Raw genomic sequence first — 21,686 nt, 5'->3', positions numbered from 1 at the left:
ATGAAGCAAATGGGAGCCATCTATAGAAATAGTACCAGCTCAACGATACTTCTGGGATTAGTTCTACCAATTAGAGTGTGTCATTAAGGTTAACCTTAGTCTTAAATTAGAGATTGCAGTCAGATAATATTCAACCCTTTTGCCCTTCTTGAGTCCTTTCCAGTGCCATCTTTGTTGAGCCTGCTGTAAGTGTTCACAAGTACAGCCTCACAACCTAGAACTCTTCTTTTGAGTGACAGTTTGTTTAAAGCCTTAAGCTTTACAGGCAAGTAATATTTAATCAATGTACATGGATTTTACATTATTTTGGTGCACATCCTTTGTTAAAGGCATTGGATTAGGGTAATCCTGCAACACAGTAGTTCATTCAGAGGCTGCCCTACTGCTAGGATGTGTAGTGAAGCTTCCTTTGTTAATCAGCACTGTTGCAGAGTGTTGCAACTATTTTTTTATGTAATTTTTAGCGCTGATCTTTAGCCCTTGTACTGTGACAGTAATTGTATTTGTTTGTAATAGAACTATATATATATTGTAAAATCTGTCATTACTTAAATTATTAAAGATGACTTGTCATTTGATTGTTCAAGTGCAATTAATTTAATATTGAAATTGCTGATTTATGTTTTAGATCTTCTGTATAATGATGTATTCAGTGTTTTATTGACTAAGTAAATGAATTAATTTTAATCCATTTTTTTTTTTTTAGTTCTCATCAAGGATTCATTTTCCTAGTTGATTCTCCCATATACGTTTTTTGGTATAGGCCCTTTTTGGTTCTGGGGACACAGTTTAGGTCATGGTGATCTGGTTTAGAGCTAATTGTGAGACTTGGTTTCGATATTCTTCAGCACAGGTTTTTGAGGGCATCAATCTGGGGGTAAAATCAAATGAACATACAGCTTTTCAATTCTAAAACAGCAAATGACACTAGTTGTGTGGAGCTTGACTTGAAGACACTATCAAGCCATTCAGTTATTGGTTAATATTTAATGGCGCTAAGATTTTTCATATTAGAATATAATACAAGTCCGTAATGGAGATAAAAATTAGGTATTCAGTGAATCTTGTTTTATTTTAAACTTAAGTATCAATAAAGCACATGTCATGTCAATTGAGCAGTGTTTGTATGTGTTAAATTTACATTTCTCTATCTATATGAATCCTGTTTCTCACAAAATGGTGATTTTGAAAATAATGCAGTTAACTTCTTTAGGATATTAAAGTGCTGAATCTTTTTCTCTTTATGGCAGAACAGTAATTACTCTACAGACACTCTCTCCTGCCTCCAGTTAAGCATACAAAAGGAACGTAAGAGATTGCAATTCCTCTCAACAAAAAAGCTCCAAAAGGGAATTTTTTTAATACATTTTTAGATAACCCTAGCATTTGCCATTTCATACGATGCGGCATATTTGAGCCACGGTTTGACACAAATGCTTGCAAACACAGGTGCTTGCCATTTGCACATTGAATTAGGGTATGTGTAGATGCTGATTTCCACTCCATTTATCTGACAATACAGAGACCATTGCATACCAGAGTTGGGAGGAAGATAATGCATAGTATTTATATAAAAGTCAAAAAATCACATGCTAGTTATATGGCAGAATCCATCAAACCCTACTGTCGAATAGTATAAAGCCCTGGGTGGGAGAGGAGATACTGGAGGAGTGATCACCTTCACAACAGCTGCTTGTTCTTGGGTGAGGGTATTCCAGTAATAGCATGGGATTTTAAAGTTATGTCTCTTTTCTGTATTATGCATACATGTTTGATTAAAGCAGAGTTTTAAAGGGGTTGTTTAATAACCAAGAGCTATTTTCTTTCTGTGATGCAGCCCTTACAGTATGTAAATGAGCTGTTGTCCCTGCATCGCTTGTCTTAAAAAGCTTTTAAAAAAAGTATGGAGGAGGTGATCAGAATAGTCAATGGGAGTGAAAACACAGAGAGTGACAGATGATTGGGAACACTGCAAAAAGCAGAAATATGAGAAAGAAGAAGGAAAGGTTTTCAGCTAGGAGGTGGGAATTGAAGTTACAAATTGTATTGAAGACAGCCAATATTGTTTCATCCACATCTAGCTTCTGTTTGCCATGTCTTTCTGGAACTTTGTGTCCTGCTTTGTAAATTGACCTGGGACACGTTTAAGGCCCAACATTAGTTTAACCTGTGTGTCTGCATTAATAAAAAGCACTTAACTGAAACTGAAGTCCCAGCTGAAGGAAATTACATTTCCTATCTTATATCTACTTCTGTTACACTGGGATTTAAGATGTAGTGATTATTCTTTGTGATTGCTATGTTTAAAAATGTGTCTTTGTCATAGGTCAGAAAAGCTGCTGCTGCTATCGCAAGGTTCTGTCTTTTATAGCGTGGTAGCTAGGCAGCCCCTACCCCCTCCCCGTCTGAGAGTCTGTAATAAGATTCAAACCTTAACAGCCATAACCACAAGCTGATTTGTGCTGTCTGTGCTGTCTCCGCACACTAGGCTGTTTAACATCAGTCTAAATTTGGGATCTAATGTTTTTGATTCAGTTTTTATGGTTATTAATGTCCTTTATCTATGCTTTAGTGCATGCTTTATTGAGAGTGGAGGAGAATCATAATGTAGGTGTAGACTATAATTGACCCTTTTCTTGATGCCAGTTACGTGCCTGCCCGAACAGCAGTCAGACTGCCAAACAGGTTGCTCAGTGAACTTTCTGCCAGCGATGCATGCTGATGGTTTAAAATTTCAGGCACATCTCATATATGAAGTTTATGACCTCAGGTACTGCCATCAGCCTTGATGTTGAGGCTCTGTAATATACAGGTATTAGTATTCGTTGTGTTGCAACAATTAATTATTTATGATTTGCTTAAAGCCAATGCTCCACTCTGCAAAAGCTGGGAAAAATGCACGAATAAATGATGTTATGAGAAAGTTTTAGTAGTTAATAACTACCTTGTGCACATATGCAGAAATGATTTAATCCCTGTTTGTCTTTGGAGAGAGAGAGAGAGACAGCCAAAATTAGGAATTTTCCCCGACCAAATAAAAAAAAAAATAAAAAAATCCTGACGTTTTAACACTTAAGCTGCAATTCATGAAACCGGATGTAATGCATCTGTTTCGTGGTATGCATCAGCCTTACCGTGGTGTGGATGCAGTTAGCTTGCTGGGGTCTGTCTGCCAAAGAACTAAACAACATTCTCAATTGCAGTTAGATTTATTTTTACAGGATAAGAACCTTGAATTCAGATGTCATATTTAAGAGGATCCTGGTAATATAGTAGCGGCAACAACAATTGTCTGTGCTGATTCCAACATTCATTAAGCTTTGGTGTCTAACAGAATCTCACCTTTTAAATCCACTTCAGTGAGAACCACTGCAGGAAAATACATGAGAAATGGACAGCTGATATTATTCTGTCTGAGCACCTACTCCTGGATTTCTATTTCCCTATTGAATCAAGTATTCTCCATCTTTGAGGGTTGAAAGGTTACTGAGATGTGAATAATTTTAAACATAAAGGATTAGGGTGGAACATAACTATCACTCTGAACAATTCCCTAAACCTGCAGCGATTGCCTCAAAGTGAAACATGCTTCTGCATACATGAAAAACATTTAGCATCTGTTCCATATTTTAAATCGCTTTTGTTTTGAAATCTGTTTTACAATCATGCATTATTGCAGCAACATTTTTTGTGTAGCTGGTTTTAAATATTGTGAATCAAAATCCAGTTACAAATACACATTTCATAAACTGCATTTTGCACTGGGGGAAGACTTTAATGGAGCTAAGAGATTGGATTTCAGGAAGGTGTTTATAAAGAATCTGTTGGATTGATCAGACTTGGGTCTGTTACTCCTTTGATGTGGGATTTGGCATAGATTTGTTATGGATGATATTGTTACTCAATTTGGTTACATAGTCTTTACCATGTATGTTTACAGCAGTTGTATATTGAGACAATAAAACTCATCTGTATATTTTAAAATGGTCTTGTGATTGTGATAATATAATCAAACCCTTAAAGGGTTTAAGGCACAGTTGTGCCTTGGAACACCTTGGTGTGTTAATTGTACCCCTTGCTGTGACTTAATGTGTTTTTTATTCAGTTGTAATTTTTCAAGACTTGGGACGTGTTGAAAAGAAAGATCTTTTTTTGTGCAAAGTAGGAACCCAGGATAGAGAGAAAATCAATATATAACCTCACTAGTGCAACAAATGGGCAATTCTCCCCCATTGAGCATGAAGCATCATTCATATTGCCCCGACACACATTTACAGAGTGTTGTGCATTCATGTTATTTTCATGAAGATGATTTATACTTGTTAGTGCTATACCAGTGAGGCTGCCTTCTCTGTTGGTTCCCTATAAGAGCCACGGATTGAAATACAGTGAGATGAATAGAGCATCCTTTATCAAGTAGGGTAAACTGGCTGATTTAAATCATAATGCGTTGCTCGGTTTTGGCAATTTAGTGACTTGGTATTTCCCAGATTGCAATGCTGCATTCTGTTTCCACTCCAGTGAGTATATTTTCCTTGTTGTATTTGAATCAACTGGTAATGACGTTCAAGAAGGGGTTATGGTTTCACCTCCACCACCTCTAAATGATCATAACTAACCTCTAGTTTTCCCAAGCCCTCTATGACTCATTTACGGTACCAGATCTTGACTGTCTCCTCAGAGTCAAGAATGTCCACCTTTTAACTCCCATTAGCACTGTGGCCAACCATAGCATTACATAGAAAAGCATAAAATTCATTCAGGGAGGCATGAGAGCTTTAAACTGGTAGTTGTGAGGGGTGGTGATGAGATCCTGACTTCCTGTCTTATTTGGTGTTGGGCTGCCCTGCTTGAGAAATGATGATCACGGTGATCAATTTATAAAAATGAAAATACATGTTTTTAAAATTCTTATAATAAAAAGCAAGAGTATTCTTGGGAACCAGACACATGCCAGCTTCTATGATGCGTCACTGAGTGCCGTAGACCACGAGAGGCTGGTTTATTTTAAATCCTTCTGAAAATACTGTCAGATGTACTGTCTTTTATGTTGTTTGCCACAGATCTGTGAAACTGTTACATAAACAGTATAAGTGCTTAAGAATGTTAGACAAATGAGTTGTGCAATGAAAAATGAGCCAGGCTTTTTACAGTTCATTTGTAATCTTAAATCCCAGCTGTCCTATCCTGATTTTTTACCTTCATTGGTTTTGTAGAATCTTCTTTCTCAACACACAGCTGAAGCAGACAGTAGAATGGTATAGTGCAGTGGTACTCAAATCTGGCCTTCGAGATATATTCCAGTCCTGGTCTTCATTTCAACCAGGTCGTAAATTAGTTAAATGCCTCTTGGCAGCTTCAATTCAGTACATTAGAACCTGCTTACAGTAAAAGCCTGGACTGGATTTGATTTCGAGGGCCAGAGTTGAGTATCTGGCATAGTGGCTCATTTCTTGGTACTCTTTTTGTTTTGTTGGAGGAACAAACATCTGCCTGAGCATCCTCGTACCCCACTTCCTTTATTTAAACTGTCAATCAGGCTGGTGTGTGACATCCAGTTACAGTTTGAAATATGCTTTCGCCGTCAAGTCTGCTGAGTACAAGAGTGCATCTTTATGGTAATCAAAGCTTCGACAGATATGCATTTACACAGTGGTGTCAGATGTTGGAACTGATGCTGTTAACATGATGCTGACAAATGTGTAAGCCAGAAAAATGCAGGTATAGTCATCAATTTGTCAACCTTTAAATTATCACCAAGAGTAAATGAAACATGATACAGACTGCTGAATGCCATTATTTTAATGTATCCAATAGCTGCAGTCTTCTATATTAAGCATAATAAAATATGTATGCATGGAAATTATCTTAAGTTTCCATTGATGTCCCTTGTAAAATACAATTGTATTACAAGTATTACTGTAACTATCCTTGGGTACTCCTTTCTGTAAATGTATCTGGTGCTTAAGAGTTCAAGAAAGCTCTACGTTGCCTGGCTTACTTTAAGGTAGTTGCTATTTCACCCTCTACAGTGTGTCAGTTCTCCTTAAGTGACTTTTGGTGTTAAAACTGGCTGCAAAGTTACTAAAGAAGGAAGACAGGAAAGAAAGTGTTGAAAGGAAGGATGTCACTCTCCAAACTAAACATTTTCTCTAAAATGTGCTTCTTTCAAAACTGCACACTTGAGACTAACAAATGGAAATGTATGAGGGGTTTGATATACTAGAATTTTATTTCATTAGTTATACCTCTTTAAATGTTGTTTGGACTAACACTCAGGTGTTTCTGAATATTAACCTTTATTGTCAAAAGTGTTGCTATTGACATAGACAGTGTGTTCCTCATGTTTTGAATGGAGCATGTGCTGGGCTACCAGATTATCTCGGGCCTCCTTGCAATGTTGACATTTATCCAAATGTATAGAAGAATCTATGAAGTCTTCTGGGTTTGTTTTGTTAATGTTTTTTAAATTTTGCTTGCAGAAGTCACAAGAGAAAGAAGTTGTTGATTTAACAAGTCTCAGGAGGATATGCCTGACATTGCTTGCATCACATTTCACTTGCAGATCCACAAACAGAATAAATTCCACCCATGCACTGCTGCCTTTAATGATGTTTACTTTATTAAAAAGGTTAGGTGGTATTTTCCTGATAGAGAACACAGAGTACGACAGGCCTCTCCTTTGTTCTGTGGTTTATGCTCATGTAGAGCCTCTGAACCGTCCAGGCATAATATAATCCCAATTATGTGTAATAAAGTATTTATCAGTTGAATGACTTTCTTTTCTTGTTGCTAAGCAGTCTCTGGCATGATGTAGGAGGTATACTTAAACTTTACTGCCAGCTGTCATCTGTTTGTTTTAACAGCAGGTATGACAGCAGTGTTGCTGCCTCTCAGCTAGTACCCAGGGTGAGAAGGAAGTTCAGTCTCTATGTCCATCCTCCCTTTGACTAATGTAAACTCTTCAAAGTGTCCGTGCCCTGTATTTGGGAGACAAGTGCAGATCCATTAGGAAATTAGATGGAAATGGTTATCAGTACTCATAGAAAAAAAAACCCTGAGGTGGAAAAGCTCCATGTTTGATTGCCAGTAGACTGAGCAACCTCATGCCTCCCCTGCTCTCCTTACTTTATTTTCACTCTTCTAAGATTTAAAGGTGTAGTTCCAGCTCCGTGTTACTGTAGACACTTAGTCATATACATATGTTCAGATAACCCCTGCAGAAGTTAAAGTAAAAGGAGGTGAAATCAAAGGCGAGCAAGATAAATCACAAGCTGGTAAAGTTGATGAGATGGATCAGAAGCTGGTAATGTGATTCGTATTCCATCTCTGCCATGCTGTGCTACCTTTGGTAAGGCTGGTCTTGTATGTCTCTGGTGCAGTAAGATGAATTGGCCCTTGTTGCCAGATTTATTATCTGCTTCTTGTGATGTTGTTTCATTGATTGTGTTCGATAAAGCAGGTTTCAGAAGGGGAGGGGTTGCTGCCAGGTTTTTGTTTTATTCTTGCTTTAGAGGACCACCTTTGTTGAGATGAGGGGAACAGTACAGCCTTGGGTTTATAATTGGTAACTCACTCAACTTGTAATCTTACTGTAGATGGTTCAAGCACTATATAGATATAAAGAGTGTCCCCGGGGTATGTGTCGATAGTTTGCATCCTTAGATGAAAATGTGTCGACTGCCTACAGTAGGTTTCAGTTTGTATCTCAGATTATTGTCTTTGGTAATACTATGCCTAAAGATTTGTAGGTGCTGGTTTTTGGGGCTTTGCACGAAGCTAAAACTGTTATGCATATGAATCATCTCCCTTCTCAGGACTCCTCAAATCTTGTTTTACTTTTCTGATTTATTTTGACCTTAGCCATGCAGGTTTTGGTTTGCTGCTCCCAGGTACTGCTGGTTCTCAAAGCATAATGAGGTTTGCTTACTGAAGGTAAACACCACGTAGCCTTCAAAGGTCTTCCAGTACACCACACATTAGTAATGGATTAGAATAATTTACAATGTGTTTGTTTTGTTACTCCATTCGTCAAACTGTGTTTTTAAACTGCAAGGCCTAGCATAGAGTCCGTTTTAAAGAATCATTGGGCAAGGTGCGATACTGTAGCTGTTTGGAATATGGAGCACATGAACTGTATCAATTGGATTAAAATCTGTAGTGATAGTGTCTTATCTTCAAGAGCACAGAATCTAACCTGCAGGAAAAGACAATGAATCATTCTGCACATCCTCTCTACAGGAAAAAAAAAAAAAACTTGTTTTTATCCATTCTGCAATTCTTTCCCTCTCACTGTGTATCCCTTAAAACATCTTTTATCCAGATGGTCCTGTCAGACCATGCGTTCCAAACTGCTTCTCTAACTATTTACATGGGATGAACGGCTCTGCAGTAAAAAAAACAGTGAAAGGCGCTTTCAGGTGCATACTGTACATGTGTTAGCGATCGTCACACACGCCCACTTACAATCCTGTCAGTCCTTGCATCGCTTTAACAGCACAAGTAAACAGGATACCCATGTGACAATGGAAATTACTGACAAAAACAGGTCAAAATTTGGAATTCCTGATGATATGATCTCCACCCCTGTTGGATTCGATAAGCTCATTGCCACAAGACTATTTGCTCTGAAGATTCTGCAAGGAGAGTAGGTATGTAGTAGCTCTCAAAGGGACCCCCACAGGAGAACCGCCGTCTCTCCCCTCAGTCTGCGTTAATTAAGTCTAGACATTTTCAGCGTTTATTAGGAGCTTTATTTCCTGCAGACTTTGGAAATTACTCTTCAAGCAGTTTAATAAAGTTTAAGAAAAATATTGAGCCTCACTTTTTTTTTTTTTTAATAATAACAAAAACAGCAACAAGAAGTGTCCCATTTCTGATGCTGAATTGTAATAGGCATATTGAAATGAAAATGAGATTTTTATGCGTTTCTCGGCTGCATGCCTATTTAGAGTAACAGGCAAGCTTTAAGTGCGGTTGCCGATGGGTTTCTGATTACTGTTCTCAGAAGTAAATTGAGCAGTACAGTGGCAACCCTCTTAGCCAGAGATGATGATGAGTTTCTATGCTGCTAACTTTTTTTTCTTTCCTTAAAAGCACATTTTGAGTAATTTTTTTTTTTATATATATATTTCAGTAGGAAACAATTTAGACAATTATTGTAGCCTAGCGTTATCTTGGTTATAATTTCTATGGTTTCTTTTAAAAATTGCTTTTATGCCCGTTGCAAGCCTTTTTGTAATTTTCACAACTGTCTCAGGATTTACACTTCACTTTTCACCAAATCCATGTTTGAATTAGTGGGGGGAAAATATTGCAGGAAACGTGGTTTTTGTAATACAGAAATTGAATGAAAAGATTAGATGGTGTTAGCCCACATCAACATTTGTTAAAAGCACTCTCTCTCATTTCTAGCTTTTAGATGTTTCATGCTTATTTGTAACTGTATGGATGCTTGGCAACTGGTAGCCTACCTGCTGCTTTTGACTTCATTAGAGATGCACTTAAAAACAAGTTTTGTGCATCTTTAGAATGGTTTTATTTTATTATTGTCAGACGCATTAACACATTAACCAGATAAATGTACAACCAAAATGAAGTTTGCCCCTAGAAGATGTGCGTTAACTGTGAAGAGCATGATAAAACATCGACTGCTTCCATGTACATTTCTTTAGCCACAATTTAGCCCGCCCCCCCCCCAAGAAACATAGTGCTCAAATCGAATAATTACATTTAATATCAGTGCTTTGATAATGTCTCTGGTGTTCTGTGAAATATGTATTGTGGTGAAGTGTAAATATTATTAGTGACAAAATTAACCAGCAATTATGCTTATGTACATGTGTTCATCTTTTATATTGGATTCATTTAGCAAGTAATAAGCTGTAAATGCTGTAAACCATGTGGCCCCTGAAGGCATACACTACTTTGCTGTAACAGTTGGCCAATGTTACAAAAACTATGTTGCTTACTTAAGGGTTAACCCTTTTCAGCTTTTGACCGATGTATTGAGAAACAGTCCATAAAGAAGACATTGTCTTCATGTTTCCAAATATCACCCAAGTTACTATGTCAGAGAGCTCTTAAACTTCTGTAAGTGGCAAGATAGTGTGGAGCACCACCATTGTAGCTTTAACCTCAGAGGAGTAAGCTAGATTTGCTAACCTTGACTTCTTTGAGAAGGTCAAAGATAAGTTTGGCAAACTATTCAGCTATGCAAGTAGGTGGTTGTCAGTGGTCAGTGTTGAAAGGGATCTCAAGGAACAGTATCGTGACAATATCCAGTGTAGTTGCAATATAAAGAAGCCTGTAAACTGTAACAAACATTTTCTGTTTCTCATTGTATTTATGTTGGACAAGTCGTGCTTATTAGCAGCTTTACTTTTAGGAACATTTTTGTGACTTAATGGTCATCTGATAATGTAATCTGTATGAGAAAAATGAAGTCTATGTGTCGACAGGACTAGGGGTTTACAGTATTTGTGTTTTGAGAATCTGTATTACACGTCCGAGCTGGAATGACTTGGATGTATACTCTGTAGCCATTGGGAAGTGACATCAGCAAGCAGATGGAAAAGTAACCATTGACTGCACCTTTAAAGGCCAAACCTGTCATGTACTTAATTACTCTTCTGTTAGGTGCTAGTGTGAAACCGAATAGTGCTATTTTACAGGGTGTAAATTAAGTGGATGGATTATGAGGTCTCAGTGGGGCATGGTGGATTTACAGCAGCCTCACAAAGCATTGCTTTTGCACTGTGCTGACACACCTGCTAGAGAAATCCACAAAAATGCACGCCACATTTCTTTATTCAAATGATCCATCACACATTTTTATATATTTGTTTATTTATATTCTTTACAGAAGTCCAGTAGTTACGGTTCACAGCTGCTGTTCGGACAGACCAGAGACTCAGACCTAAGGTGACAGGCATTACGTCTAGTGATGTACAAGGACTACAGAGCAGGAAGAGCTGGAGGTAAGGCATTCTGTTCAAGAATACAGAAAATTAGGAAAAAAACAAATAAAGCAACCCATATCTGGGTCTGTGCTTATTGTGTATCAATTAGCTGCAGTGCACGACCAAGCAGCGAGGTGTGTGCTTTGCTTTGACTTTCTAATTATTTTGTTCTGTGGTTAACAAGCTTGGGTGGTTACTGCCCCCAGCCAAAGGAGGATGCCACTGTTTTCTAAATATACGCCTATATTTCATTGTTTTAGAAATTTAGTCTATACCAAGCTTGTAGATTATTGACTTATGACAGGCAGATACAGAGTGACCTTCAGGGCTCCATTGTTCATGAGCCCGGCAGGATTTTAGTGAGATGCACCTCATATGTATCAGCTGTCAAGATGATTTACAAATTATTAGACTGGGTACATTTTACACTGCCATACACATTTGCTACTTCAAAAAGCTAGAGATTAAATATGTAAATAAATAAGTAAACACATATAGACCTAAATATCCACTCTCTTTAGAGACTTGAATTTGTTATATTGTAAAGATTGTGATATAAAGAAATAGCAGTAGAGGGAGGACCTCACAATCATCAGCATTAATAGTTGTTAGGCCATTCCTCAGTTGTGGAGATTTATATACAACCAATACCCATCTGTATCCAATGAGATAATAACCTCAGATCTTAATTGTCAATTCTAGTTTTGGAGATACAAAAGTTTGACCTGTAGATCATATAAACATGCATTTTGAATGTTAAGTGAACACAGTCCTGAATCTTAAGTAGATTAGCATATAGTTTGGCTGCCATACTACACTATCACTTTTGTTCTCCATACGCATTTTCTTACCTTCTAATTTAAATACAGAGGTACAATAATGTGTAAACATGTTTCCATTTTGGCTTTGTCCAAGCCTTAAAACTTCAACACAGTTTTCCCTCTTTCAGGAATCAAACGCAGAACATCTACCATGTTTGTCTGAAGTGGAATCTGGTATTAGGAATCATACACACTTCACACACCAGTGCCAAAATACTCATCAGCTCCTGAAATCCAGTTCGATTCATGTCATGGATGAGCACTTAGACAGCGTCTCTAGCAAATATTAGCATTTTTTGTTAATTGCATTGTGAATGTGTGTGCATTTACCTCTGGGGCTGACTGATATGTTGCAAGGTTTCCTATTAACAGGGTTTAAATTGTAACCCAGAAAGGAAGGCTAAACAGAGTAGGGTTAAAAGGTATCATATGCAGTGTATAAAATCTCTTCCATAAATATTTATGGGCCAAACTCCCCAGAGGGGAGCTTGCTGGAGTTTGCACCTAATCCAATTTAGAGGATACCGCTGTCACTCCCTACCAGCACCACAGAGGAAGCTTATACTATTAAACTTTCTGTGTCATAAAGAAGCAATGATAAAAAAAGACCTGTACCCCTTGGCAAACCTGTGGCAGTAAAAACACCCCGCCTTCAGTATCTCTTCAGTAATAACAATATCAATGCAATCAAATGTGGTCTTTGAGGCTTGCCTAAATATGTTAAGACTAACACTGTTTTTGGTTGTTGCTTTCAGTTTTTTACCCAATGCTGTGCTGGAATTCAACTAAATGTACTTGCAAGCCGGTGACTGTAGAAATAAATTCAGGACCTTTAAAAATGATGATGGCTTAATGAAAAGTGGTGGTAGCCCACAGGCTGCAGAGCTCTGATTCAATGTGACACGTGTGCCTAGGTGTTTTAATTGTCTGGAGGGACTGTGACCATTCCTATTGTCTCTCATTCCTTCAGGAAAATCGTGGCTGGAGTTTGAGTGATTAATCAGTCCTGCGAGATGCGGATCATTTACATAAACCTAATACTGCAAGTGTATAGAGATTTGTTTTTCCCTGTGTAGTAAAATACAGTATTTTTCCTTTTACCGTTCATACGATTATCTTTGGTTCTAAGATTGTTTGTTTTTATTGAGTTGTTGTTGTTTTTATATTCAGTGTCTCTACTGGTTGAGCTAAAGAATGCTTTAACTTCACTCTCTCATTGCTGGAGTTCAAGGTAGTGGACCCCACAAACCTGACATTAAGTGGTCATTGAGAAGCATAACAACTGGTTTATGTCAAACTGCATTCCAGAATTTGATCTGTTTAAACTAGGACTTGTGCAGTTTAAAGACGTTTTAGAAAGAAACCGTGCTGCGGCTCTCTAAATTGCCAGTGGAAGTCGACTTCATTGATAATCATTGGTTTTCATATCCATGAAGTGTACTCAGAATACAGGGCACCAAACTTATGGCTGCCATTGCTGTTTAAATTATTCCTGTAGCCCTTATCAGCTGTGGGGGTGATTTGAGTTAACCAAGCCATTAATATGGAGGGCTGGCTGATGATGTTAAAGGTTACCCTTGTTTCAGATTAAACAAGAGGTTTCACAGCATGCGGAAGATTACTACAGTGTAATAACATTCTGTAACATTTCCACCTTGATCACTGACTATTACTTTCCAATGTAACAAACCATATATTGAACCCTATTTACAACCTTCAAATTATGGTAAGGACTGGAAAATTACCTGGAAATTTAAACAGCTCCACTCTGCTAGTGGTAGCATCAAACTGCAGAAAAATAAAAATGTAACTTTGATATCTCTATTAAGAAGAAAAATCTTAACAAGAAAGTAGCTCAGGCATAAGATTAAATAAGTATTTTCTAATCAAATATTAAATATACAGTATATGACCATATTTTGTAACTAGAGTGGTGTATAGAGAAAGAGCTGTAATTTGCAGTACAGCACTTTTTTCCTCTTCTAGCAGGTTAGTGTACAGTAATACAAAGTCACAAAAGTGTAAAGTAACAAAGATTATACTGCATATCTACACAAGCGCACCCCCTGTTGTTACTTTACAAACTCATATATATATATATATTAAACAAAAAGTGTGTTGTGTGTGTGTGTGTGTGTGTGTGTGTGTGTATATATATATATATATATATATATATATATATATATATATATATATATATATATATATATATATATATATATATATATATATATATATATATATATATATATATATAATAATAGATTACATACAAAACACACAACACAAATATTTTATTTGCTAAAACGAATGCAATTTTTTCAGCTAGCTTTAGCTTTGTAGGTCTTGCTACTTTTAATGCCAATGGTGAAATTGTCGTATCTGTTCTTAAGCTTAAATACAACTGAACAAAAGAGAAATGCTCAGGGGAAGATTAAGCCTGCTCTCTTGTAACATTTCATCAAAGAGGAACATCCCTCTTGGCTCTGTGAAGCCCTTTACAACACTGCAAATTACCAGCTTTGCTTTGTAACTCTGCCCATTTAATTAATATGCTGTTTTTGGTTATGTCATTAATTCATAAGGACGGTGTTTACAGCAGTTAATTTCCAGATATCACCTCCAGGCTACAGAGCTCATAAGTAGTAGTTGTGCGTAGTGTACAGGTTAATTTTTTTAATGGCTTTATCTAAAGACTCGATGGAGATTTGGAGAAGTTTGATTGCAAGTATAACCCTCCTTACCCTGTACAATGTGATATTTTTTTATTAAATGGTCTGGATTTGATAGTGTTCTTTCTAAGACTGAATATACAATACAAAAAACACTCCTGAAGGTGCTGTTTCGTATATAGGGTCAGAAATCTGTTTATTGTATTTTATGTCATTCATTGGTTTGGAAAAACTCCAAAGCAGGAAGCATAGTGTTCTGTTTGCCTGTTGGGGAAAACCATTAAAGTTTTAATACATTTTATTTTATAATCAAACTACTAAAAAACCATTTGTTACAATTTGATCTTTCTGATGCAGTTATTATGTCTTCATCCGCTTCATTATTTTCAATACCAGGATGCCACTGGTAATGAACGTTACAGCTCACACATCATGCCATGGTATAATTTATGGTAATCAATGGCTTGTCAGAACAAATTCTCTGTCTCTCGGTACAAAAGGATGTTGTTGTCTTCACTTGGATAATGCACCGTGTTCGTCTCCAATAGCTGAAGGGCCAAACCTGAGCAATAGGGAGTGATAATAAATTCTAATCATGGGCATGCATGTTATGAAGTTGTGATTTGACAATGCATGCCATATTATTAGGCACTGATGTCTGAACATTGTTGAAGGTTCACAGAACATCATGCTACGTTTTCACCTTCCCATTCCTCTCCTCCAGCCATTCACTACTAACCACACCACTGCTCCAGTAAGGAAGAATGAAGCAGTCACTCAGTGAGGACAGACAGTGACACACACTGTTACAGATCACAAGAGCCAATTCCAACCCTCTTGCCCTGGAGGAGTCTGCAGTTTACATTGCCTGCCTTTTGCGTGTATATATGTGTGTGCTGGTATTAGCTAAAAAGGATCCTCCTCTGCTTGCCCTGCCTACTGTGGCTCATTCTGCTGTGTGGAGCTGAGCTGAGCAGAGGCATTGTAGCAGAGCTAGAGATTGTTGCAGCTCACATTACACATTCGTTCCTGGGAAATTTAAGCTGAGAGAAGTCTGATCGTTGTCACCAGGGCTTTGGACAATGTTTCTTGTGCAGTACACAGGTAATTGTCAACTTTACACTGATGGTGTGTTTTGTGTGTAATGTCTTTTGGTTTCTTGTTAGGTTACGCCATTGATTCTAGCTTGTTGTGTTTTATGTGCTTGTGGTTAGAAAGATGAATGAATGAAATAAATAATTTTATAGTAAAAGCAAGCCTTTTTGTACCACTTCAATAAACACAGTGGAAGGCAACTTGTTTTTGGTACAAGATTAAAAATAAATAAGAGCACTCTATATAAAAAGTCGTTGCTAGGTAATCAACCTTTATTTCAGTAGTGAAATAATACCGTATGCTATGCATTGGGTTCCTTGTTATCTGCACCTGGCCTCACTAACAGTGGAGATGGTTTTAGAAGGTTTCATGAGCTCTGTGATGATCTTATTTCCCTTACTCCCTGTGTATTTTCAGTGTGTGTGGTTTTGGAAAGGAATTTCCCATACTCCTGTGGTTTTAAATAATGTATGTATGCACTGTATGACAGGGTTCTTTTTACGTTTTCAATAATCGTAGAACCGAGACGTTCAAATTAAAGGACCACGACAGTATTTTTATTTCATTTTTATTTTTTTCACTTTTAACTGTTTTTTTTTTCCCACCTTTTCATTCATGTCTCATAATTCATCATGAACCATTTAAATTCTCCACACAAATGTACAATCTTTAGACTATGTAGGCTATCAGGTATAATTGCAATAGTTCACTTATACATAAAATAATGTATTTCCCTGGAGTTTTAAAACCATCCTGGTGCCATTACTAGACTAAATAAATAATCTAACACAGTTATATGCAAATATATACATTATGATATGTTGTGTTGTTTTTTCTTTTTTTTTTAACTGTGGTTTGAATCTACAAAGTTCTTGTAGATCTTTGTTACTGCGAGGGTAATTTGCAGACATTAACTGTAACTCTGTAATTGACCCTTTGTTGCTGCCTATTGATTAAAACATTCCTGCCAAACACAGCTGTATCAGTTTGATCTCCTTCCTTGCTAATTGGACTTGAGGCATGATACAGTTGTTCCCATTCCATTTCCTAAAGATTTCCTTTGCAGCATTCTGCAGAACTAGTTTGGTGCCGTGCCTCCTGATCCCATAAACGAGCAATAATGTCATTGCATTAAAGGCAGCCAAATGTCCTTTAATAAAAATGTTTTTGTTAGTTTTAGCTGTATTGTATCAGGGGTCCCAGGTTGTAATACATTACAACAGACCTGGACTGTTTTCCAGCAGTCTTTTTTTTATTTTTTTTTAAAATTATTTTTATTAATGGTCATCTACCAGTAGGCTTGACAAAATACATTATCGTAAATTATTCAAACGGTAACCCTGCCTGACATATGTATTTACTGCTGCACTTGTCCCCTGAGCTCCAGTTTTTCCAAAGAAATGTAATTAACTTGATTAGTCATTTTGCTTAATAAACACAAAAACTAAAAATATATATATATATAGTATATATATATATATATATATATATATATATATATATATATATATATATATATATATATATTTTTTTTTTTGCTAACCTTTTGTGATTTTTCTTCCATGTTTTACTTCAGGGGGAAATTGTTAATTTATGAGCGCACAGACCCAGGCTTGGCAGTTCTGTCACCAGGTAGATGGCTTTTGCCATTTTCAGTGCAGTAGGTTCTGTTGCGACAGCTGTCTCCGTTGCTCCTTAAAAGATTTTCAATGAGCCAGAGAGTGTCTTTGTCTTTTTTTTTTTTTTTCCCCTAGTGGCCAGAGGCAACACTTACATCTCCATCTGCCGGAGTGAATCATGTCAAGTTATGTCAATATGGGACCATGATGGATACAGGTCCATCGGGGAATATGACACCTGTTTGGTTTTATCTTGTAGGGCTCCGCACTGATCGATTTGTGATTACTGTACATTTCCTGAAATGCCCTGTGTCTGCGACTCTATACAGTTTGACCGGCCTATGTTTAAGATCCAAAATCGGTCAATAAAATGTAGTAATAATACTTAAAAAAATAAATAAATAAATAAATAAAATAAAAAATAAAAGAATAATCCGTGTTTGTCAAATCATTTTTAGAAACCCGGGTTGTAAATTTCTTTCATAATTTTCTCCAGTGTTTTTTAGTTATAGTTTTATGAAGTGCAGTAATGCAGCACAAACATTAAATACAGCTGTTTGAACACAATATTCAATATAAATATCTTTGGTCTTAAAAGTATTTTTAAACAAGAAATTTCTGGTACCATACTTGGTTAAAGAAGTTTACCTGCACATCCTCTCCGGTGTATACTTGCACTTATTAGATTTTTGCCTGAAGTCAGAACCTGGCCCTGGCTCCCATGAATATATCGGTCATTAGGGAAAGAAACTAACTGGACATAAAATGAGTTCAAGGGAAACAGATTTGATTTGTGTTGCATATTAAAACTTTAATTGTAAGAGCTTGACTTTATTATTTAATTTTTTTTTTTTTTTTTTTTTTTTTTTTTAAATGTACACTGAAACATAATAACACATTGTTTTTAATCCCTGATGGTGTGGCCTACTACTTGATGTTACGTTAACTGAAGTGTAATATTTGCCCCGAAAGGACGCTTGCAGCAGATGAAACCTAAAGGAGTCATTAATACACATGGCTTTTTAACATCGACATCAAAGACCTTACTATTTCCTCCAAAGACGTTTTTTAAGTTTTTTCAGTTCTCTTTCTCGATACATTTTAATTGCACTCCACACACATTACAACTCTAATATCCTGAAACAAAATATCCAACACAATTAGAAAGTACTTCCCTGCCATGGAGATATTTTAATTGCAATTTGAGATTTTGTTACATTACAAATGTAAGGGCTGTTTTCATATGAGCTGTACAGCAACCACCTATTACTTTGTAGCATAGTATTGATGGCTGAATTTTGATTACTAGGCTAGCCACCTGTATAACCGAATATGAAACCCTTGCTCTCTTATTTTAATGCTCTTAGCTAAAATGTGATTACCACCAGCAGCAAACCAAATGTAGGCTATCTCCCAGTAGACAGCTTAACCTAATTGGAATGCTGCAGTTTTTGAAAAGCAAAATGCATTTGATGTTACTGATAGAATGAGCTTGTCTTCACAGAGTATTGCAGTAATTGAGTTTCTAGTATTTGCATTGATTTGTGTGTCGTACATGCGACAGGATCTCTTGCTGCTCTAGGCTCCCATGGATTGCTAATTAAAAGCAACGGTACCTTAAGCTTAACAACTGCACGACTGATAATTGGTATTGTAACAGATAGCAGCTGGTCCCTGTTGAGAGTTGACCCATCTCTGTGTGCTGTACCAGTGCACATATTTTAAATTATATTTATATTAGAGTGCTTTGCTGTGGTGGTCTAGAAACAACAACGCTGTTGAGTGAACAGAGAATAACATTAACCTCCTGGGTCACCAAGGGAACCGAGAGGCTGGGCACAAGATCTACATCATATGTCGTGTCACTAGCCACACAGGAATTAATATTTAATAGTTTGTGATTTTATAAAGCTAAAGTATGTACAAATCCAAGGTAGGTACTGTAGATACTTCCACAACCTGTGAAAGTCCTTATTTTTGGCTTAGTTGACCGAAGGATATGAACAGAATGGTTAGATCCTGTTTCAGCCTTTTCTAAAATGTGTCCGTTGATTAAAACGTGATGGATTTACTGAAAATGCCAGAATAGTCATAGTAGAAACAGAAATACTGTAGTCATGGAAGCAACCAGTATATCAGCTTTTACTACAGTGTACCGGATTGTGGTGGGGTTTTTTTTTTCATTTTATATTTCAAGGCTGTCAGAATAAAATTATTGAAATGGTGCAGCACATCCCTTGACTCAAGACATAAACTCTTGCTTTATGGTAACTATTTTCATTGTGCTTGGCAAGAGAATGCGTGTTTTAAAGTGTGTTTTTCAACAGTTGTAATTATTTTAATTTGTTTATTAAATTTGTACTTGTTAGGGAAAACACCAATTTATGTTGACTGGAGCCTTAAACAGTAACACAGTCTGCTGGTCTGAGATGGGTAGATTACAATAAAAATGACATGTATTGAGTTAGAGCTCTTCAGTACATCTTAACATTGATCTAGAAGTGTACTGAACCCTGAATTAAAACACTTAAAACACTTGGTTATACGTGAATTCATGCTACAGGACCATCTGCTGTGTAGAGATTAATGAGGGAGGTAGCAGTCAATAAAGATGCAGTGTGATGAATGCATGCAATGAGTATTCTGCTTCTGATTGGGGGGTCAAATATTATTCTGAGCTAAGTCAGGATCGTGTTTAACCAATTTGCTTTTCACTACTTGAATACATATTTCTCTGCTGCAAAGGCTGAGTTGTGTTAGCATTGGGGGATGGAGGGGGGGTATGTTTACCAGCTCCCTGGATGCCTGCCTTACCAGCTGTTGATACACAGAGGACCCCAGTCTTGAGTGCATTCATTCAGGTACCCTTTAAACACACTCTAAATGCAGGAATTTGGGAGGAAATAAAGAAAGATAGTGTTTAGTTGAATGCGCACTCTGTATGTTTGAAAATGCTGTATTATATGTTTGGCTTTCCTGTTTTCTGTGGAGGATCTGTGCATGTGTAGAGACCTTGCACTGCCAGGCTCCTGGGGTTTTGAAGGCAAGCTATTCAGTCTGACTTAGTTTGAAGCAACCCAAGTCTGTTCCTTGTGCCATTGTGGCCCTGCAGTAACAGGCACAGAGTAAATCAGCAAGTATATTGCAGTGTGGTCGGGGTTTGTTTATACAAAATATGTACAGTAGGTACATGCAGCACACTACTGTTGTGTAAATGAATGGTCATATATTAATTCAGAACAGTTTTAAACATTTTGTCTGGTTCCATTTGGTGGCCATGCACCCTATTGAAATGTGGCTCATTCTCTGCTCTCGCAGATGAGGTGTTTTTTGTAATGATCATCTTCAAACGGTAGTCTGAAAAGGTCAGTACTTGGGTCTATAATCATCTTCATCTGTCCACCATTACCTTGCTTTCTCCCCCATGCAGATGTGACCTTGAAAGTCTTCCACTGACATGTACACCATTGCCATTGTTCAGTTATGAACTGAAAGTAGAAATATTGCCTCTCCCAGTTTAAGCTGAATTATTTTTTCTTTCAAAACTGCATACTAGAGTTATGATAATTTGTATCGTAATAGAGGCATTTAACCAGAAGCTTATCATAGCTCATTGTAGTTCACCAAGTGGTCATTCAGTAAGAACATGTATTTTATGTATTGCTATGAATACATACTATACCTCTCATTTAATTTTAGTTTAACAAAATAATCCATCGCTAAATAATCATTTGATCTTATTATGCCTCATACATCATACAAGTAGCCCATCCAGACATGTATTGTGTTACATATCATATCGTGATACATATTCTGTCATGACATTAGTGTATCATTGCACCCCTCTGCATTCAAATAAACAATATTTAACATTATTTTATTTGCATTTTATTTTGTAATATCAAACTTTGTAAAAGACTAAACAGATTTTAGATGTTCATTATTGTAATAGTGAATCCTTTTTATTGTGATAGATAAACGCAATTTAAGAAAAGCTGTTAATTTTTTTTTTAATTATGTATTTTATTATAGGTCCCCAATCATCTGTAAAATGTGAATAGCTTTCCCATGAGCCGTGTTTGATTTGTAATTCCATATTGCACTCTGGGGTATGGATGAGAGATTGGCTGCTGTCATCAGTAAGAATTATAGCAGTCAAACATCACAAGATAGCACCTAAACGCATATGTCACATAGAATTTTAAAATTCAGACATAGTTTTTTGTAAAAATTATATCGTAGGTGTCTACCGGAAGCCATAATAGTAGTGCTGTGTTTCATGTTAGATTTTGAAATTTGTCAATTTTTTTTTTTTTAAGTATATGGAAAATTACAAAGCGGAATGCAATTCAATATGTTAACGTAACATTATTCAGCAGGTTTCATTTGACTTTATGAAGCAAAATGTGTTATTTCTGTAGGGTGATGCAAAACTTTTGGGTATAGGTGTATGTGATCAGTTAAGTGGCTAGCAAGAAAGTTCACATGTTGATTAGGTTGCATACAACGGGGTTACAC

General features: G+C 36.7%; 1 protein-coding gene across 7 annotated transcripts in view; it reads left to right on the top strand.

The window, feature by feature from the left end:
- LOC121318781 (ecto-NOX disulfide-thiol exchanger 2-like) overlaps nt 1-21,686 on the top strand; it is a 127,370-nt gene that overhangs the window by 21,164 nt on the left and 84,520 nt on the right. For 6 of the 7 annotated variants that reach the window (XM_041255832.1, XM_041255830.1, XM_041255828.1 and 3 more), the window contains exon 2: nt 10,865-10,979. In XM_041255832.1, the coding sequence (XP_041111766.1) occupies nt 10,946-10,979 (34 nt within the window). In that variant the 5' untranslated portion in view covers nt 10,865-10,945. Of the gene's footprint in view, nt 1-10,864; nt 10,980-15,355; nt 15,559-21,686 lie in introns of those variants that run through there. The other variant, XM_041255829.1, reaches the window with a different exon arrangement.

The sequence above is a fragment of the Polyodon spathula genome, chromosome 7, assembly GCF_017654505.1.
Source record: "Polyodon spathula isolate WHYD16114869_AA chromosome 7, ASM1765450v1, whole genome shotgun sequence".
Lineage (NCBI taxonomy): Eukaryota > Metazoa > Chordata > Actinopteri > Acipenseriformes > Polyodontidae > Polyodon > Polyodon spathula.
Note: the sequence above shows the minus strand (reverse complement) of the source record. Positions and strands in the feature narration are given on the sequence as shown.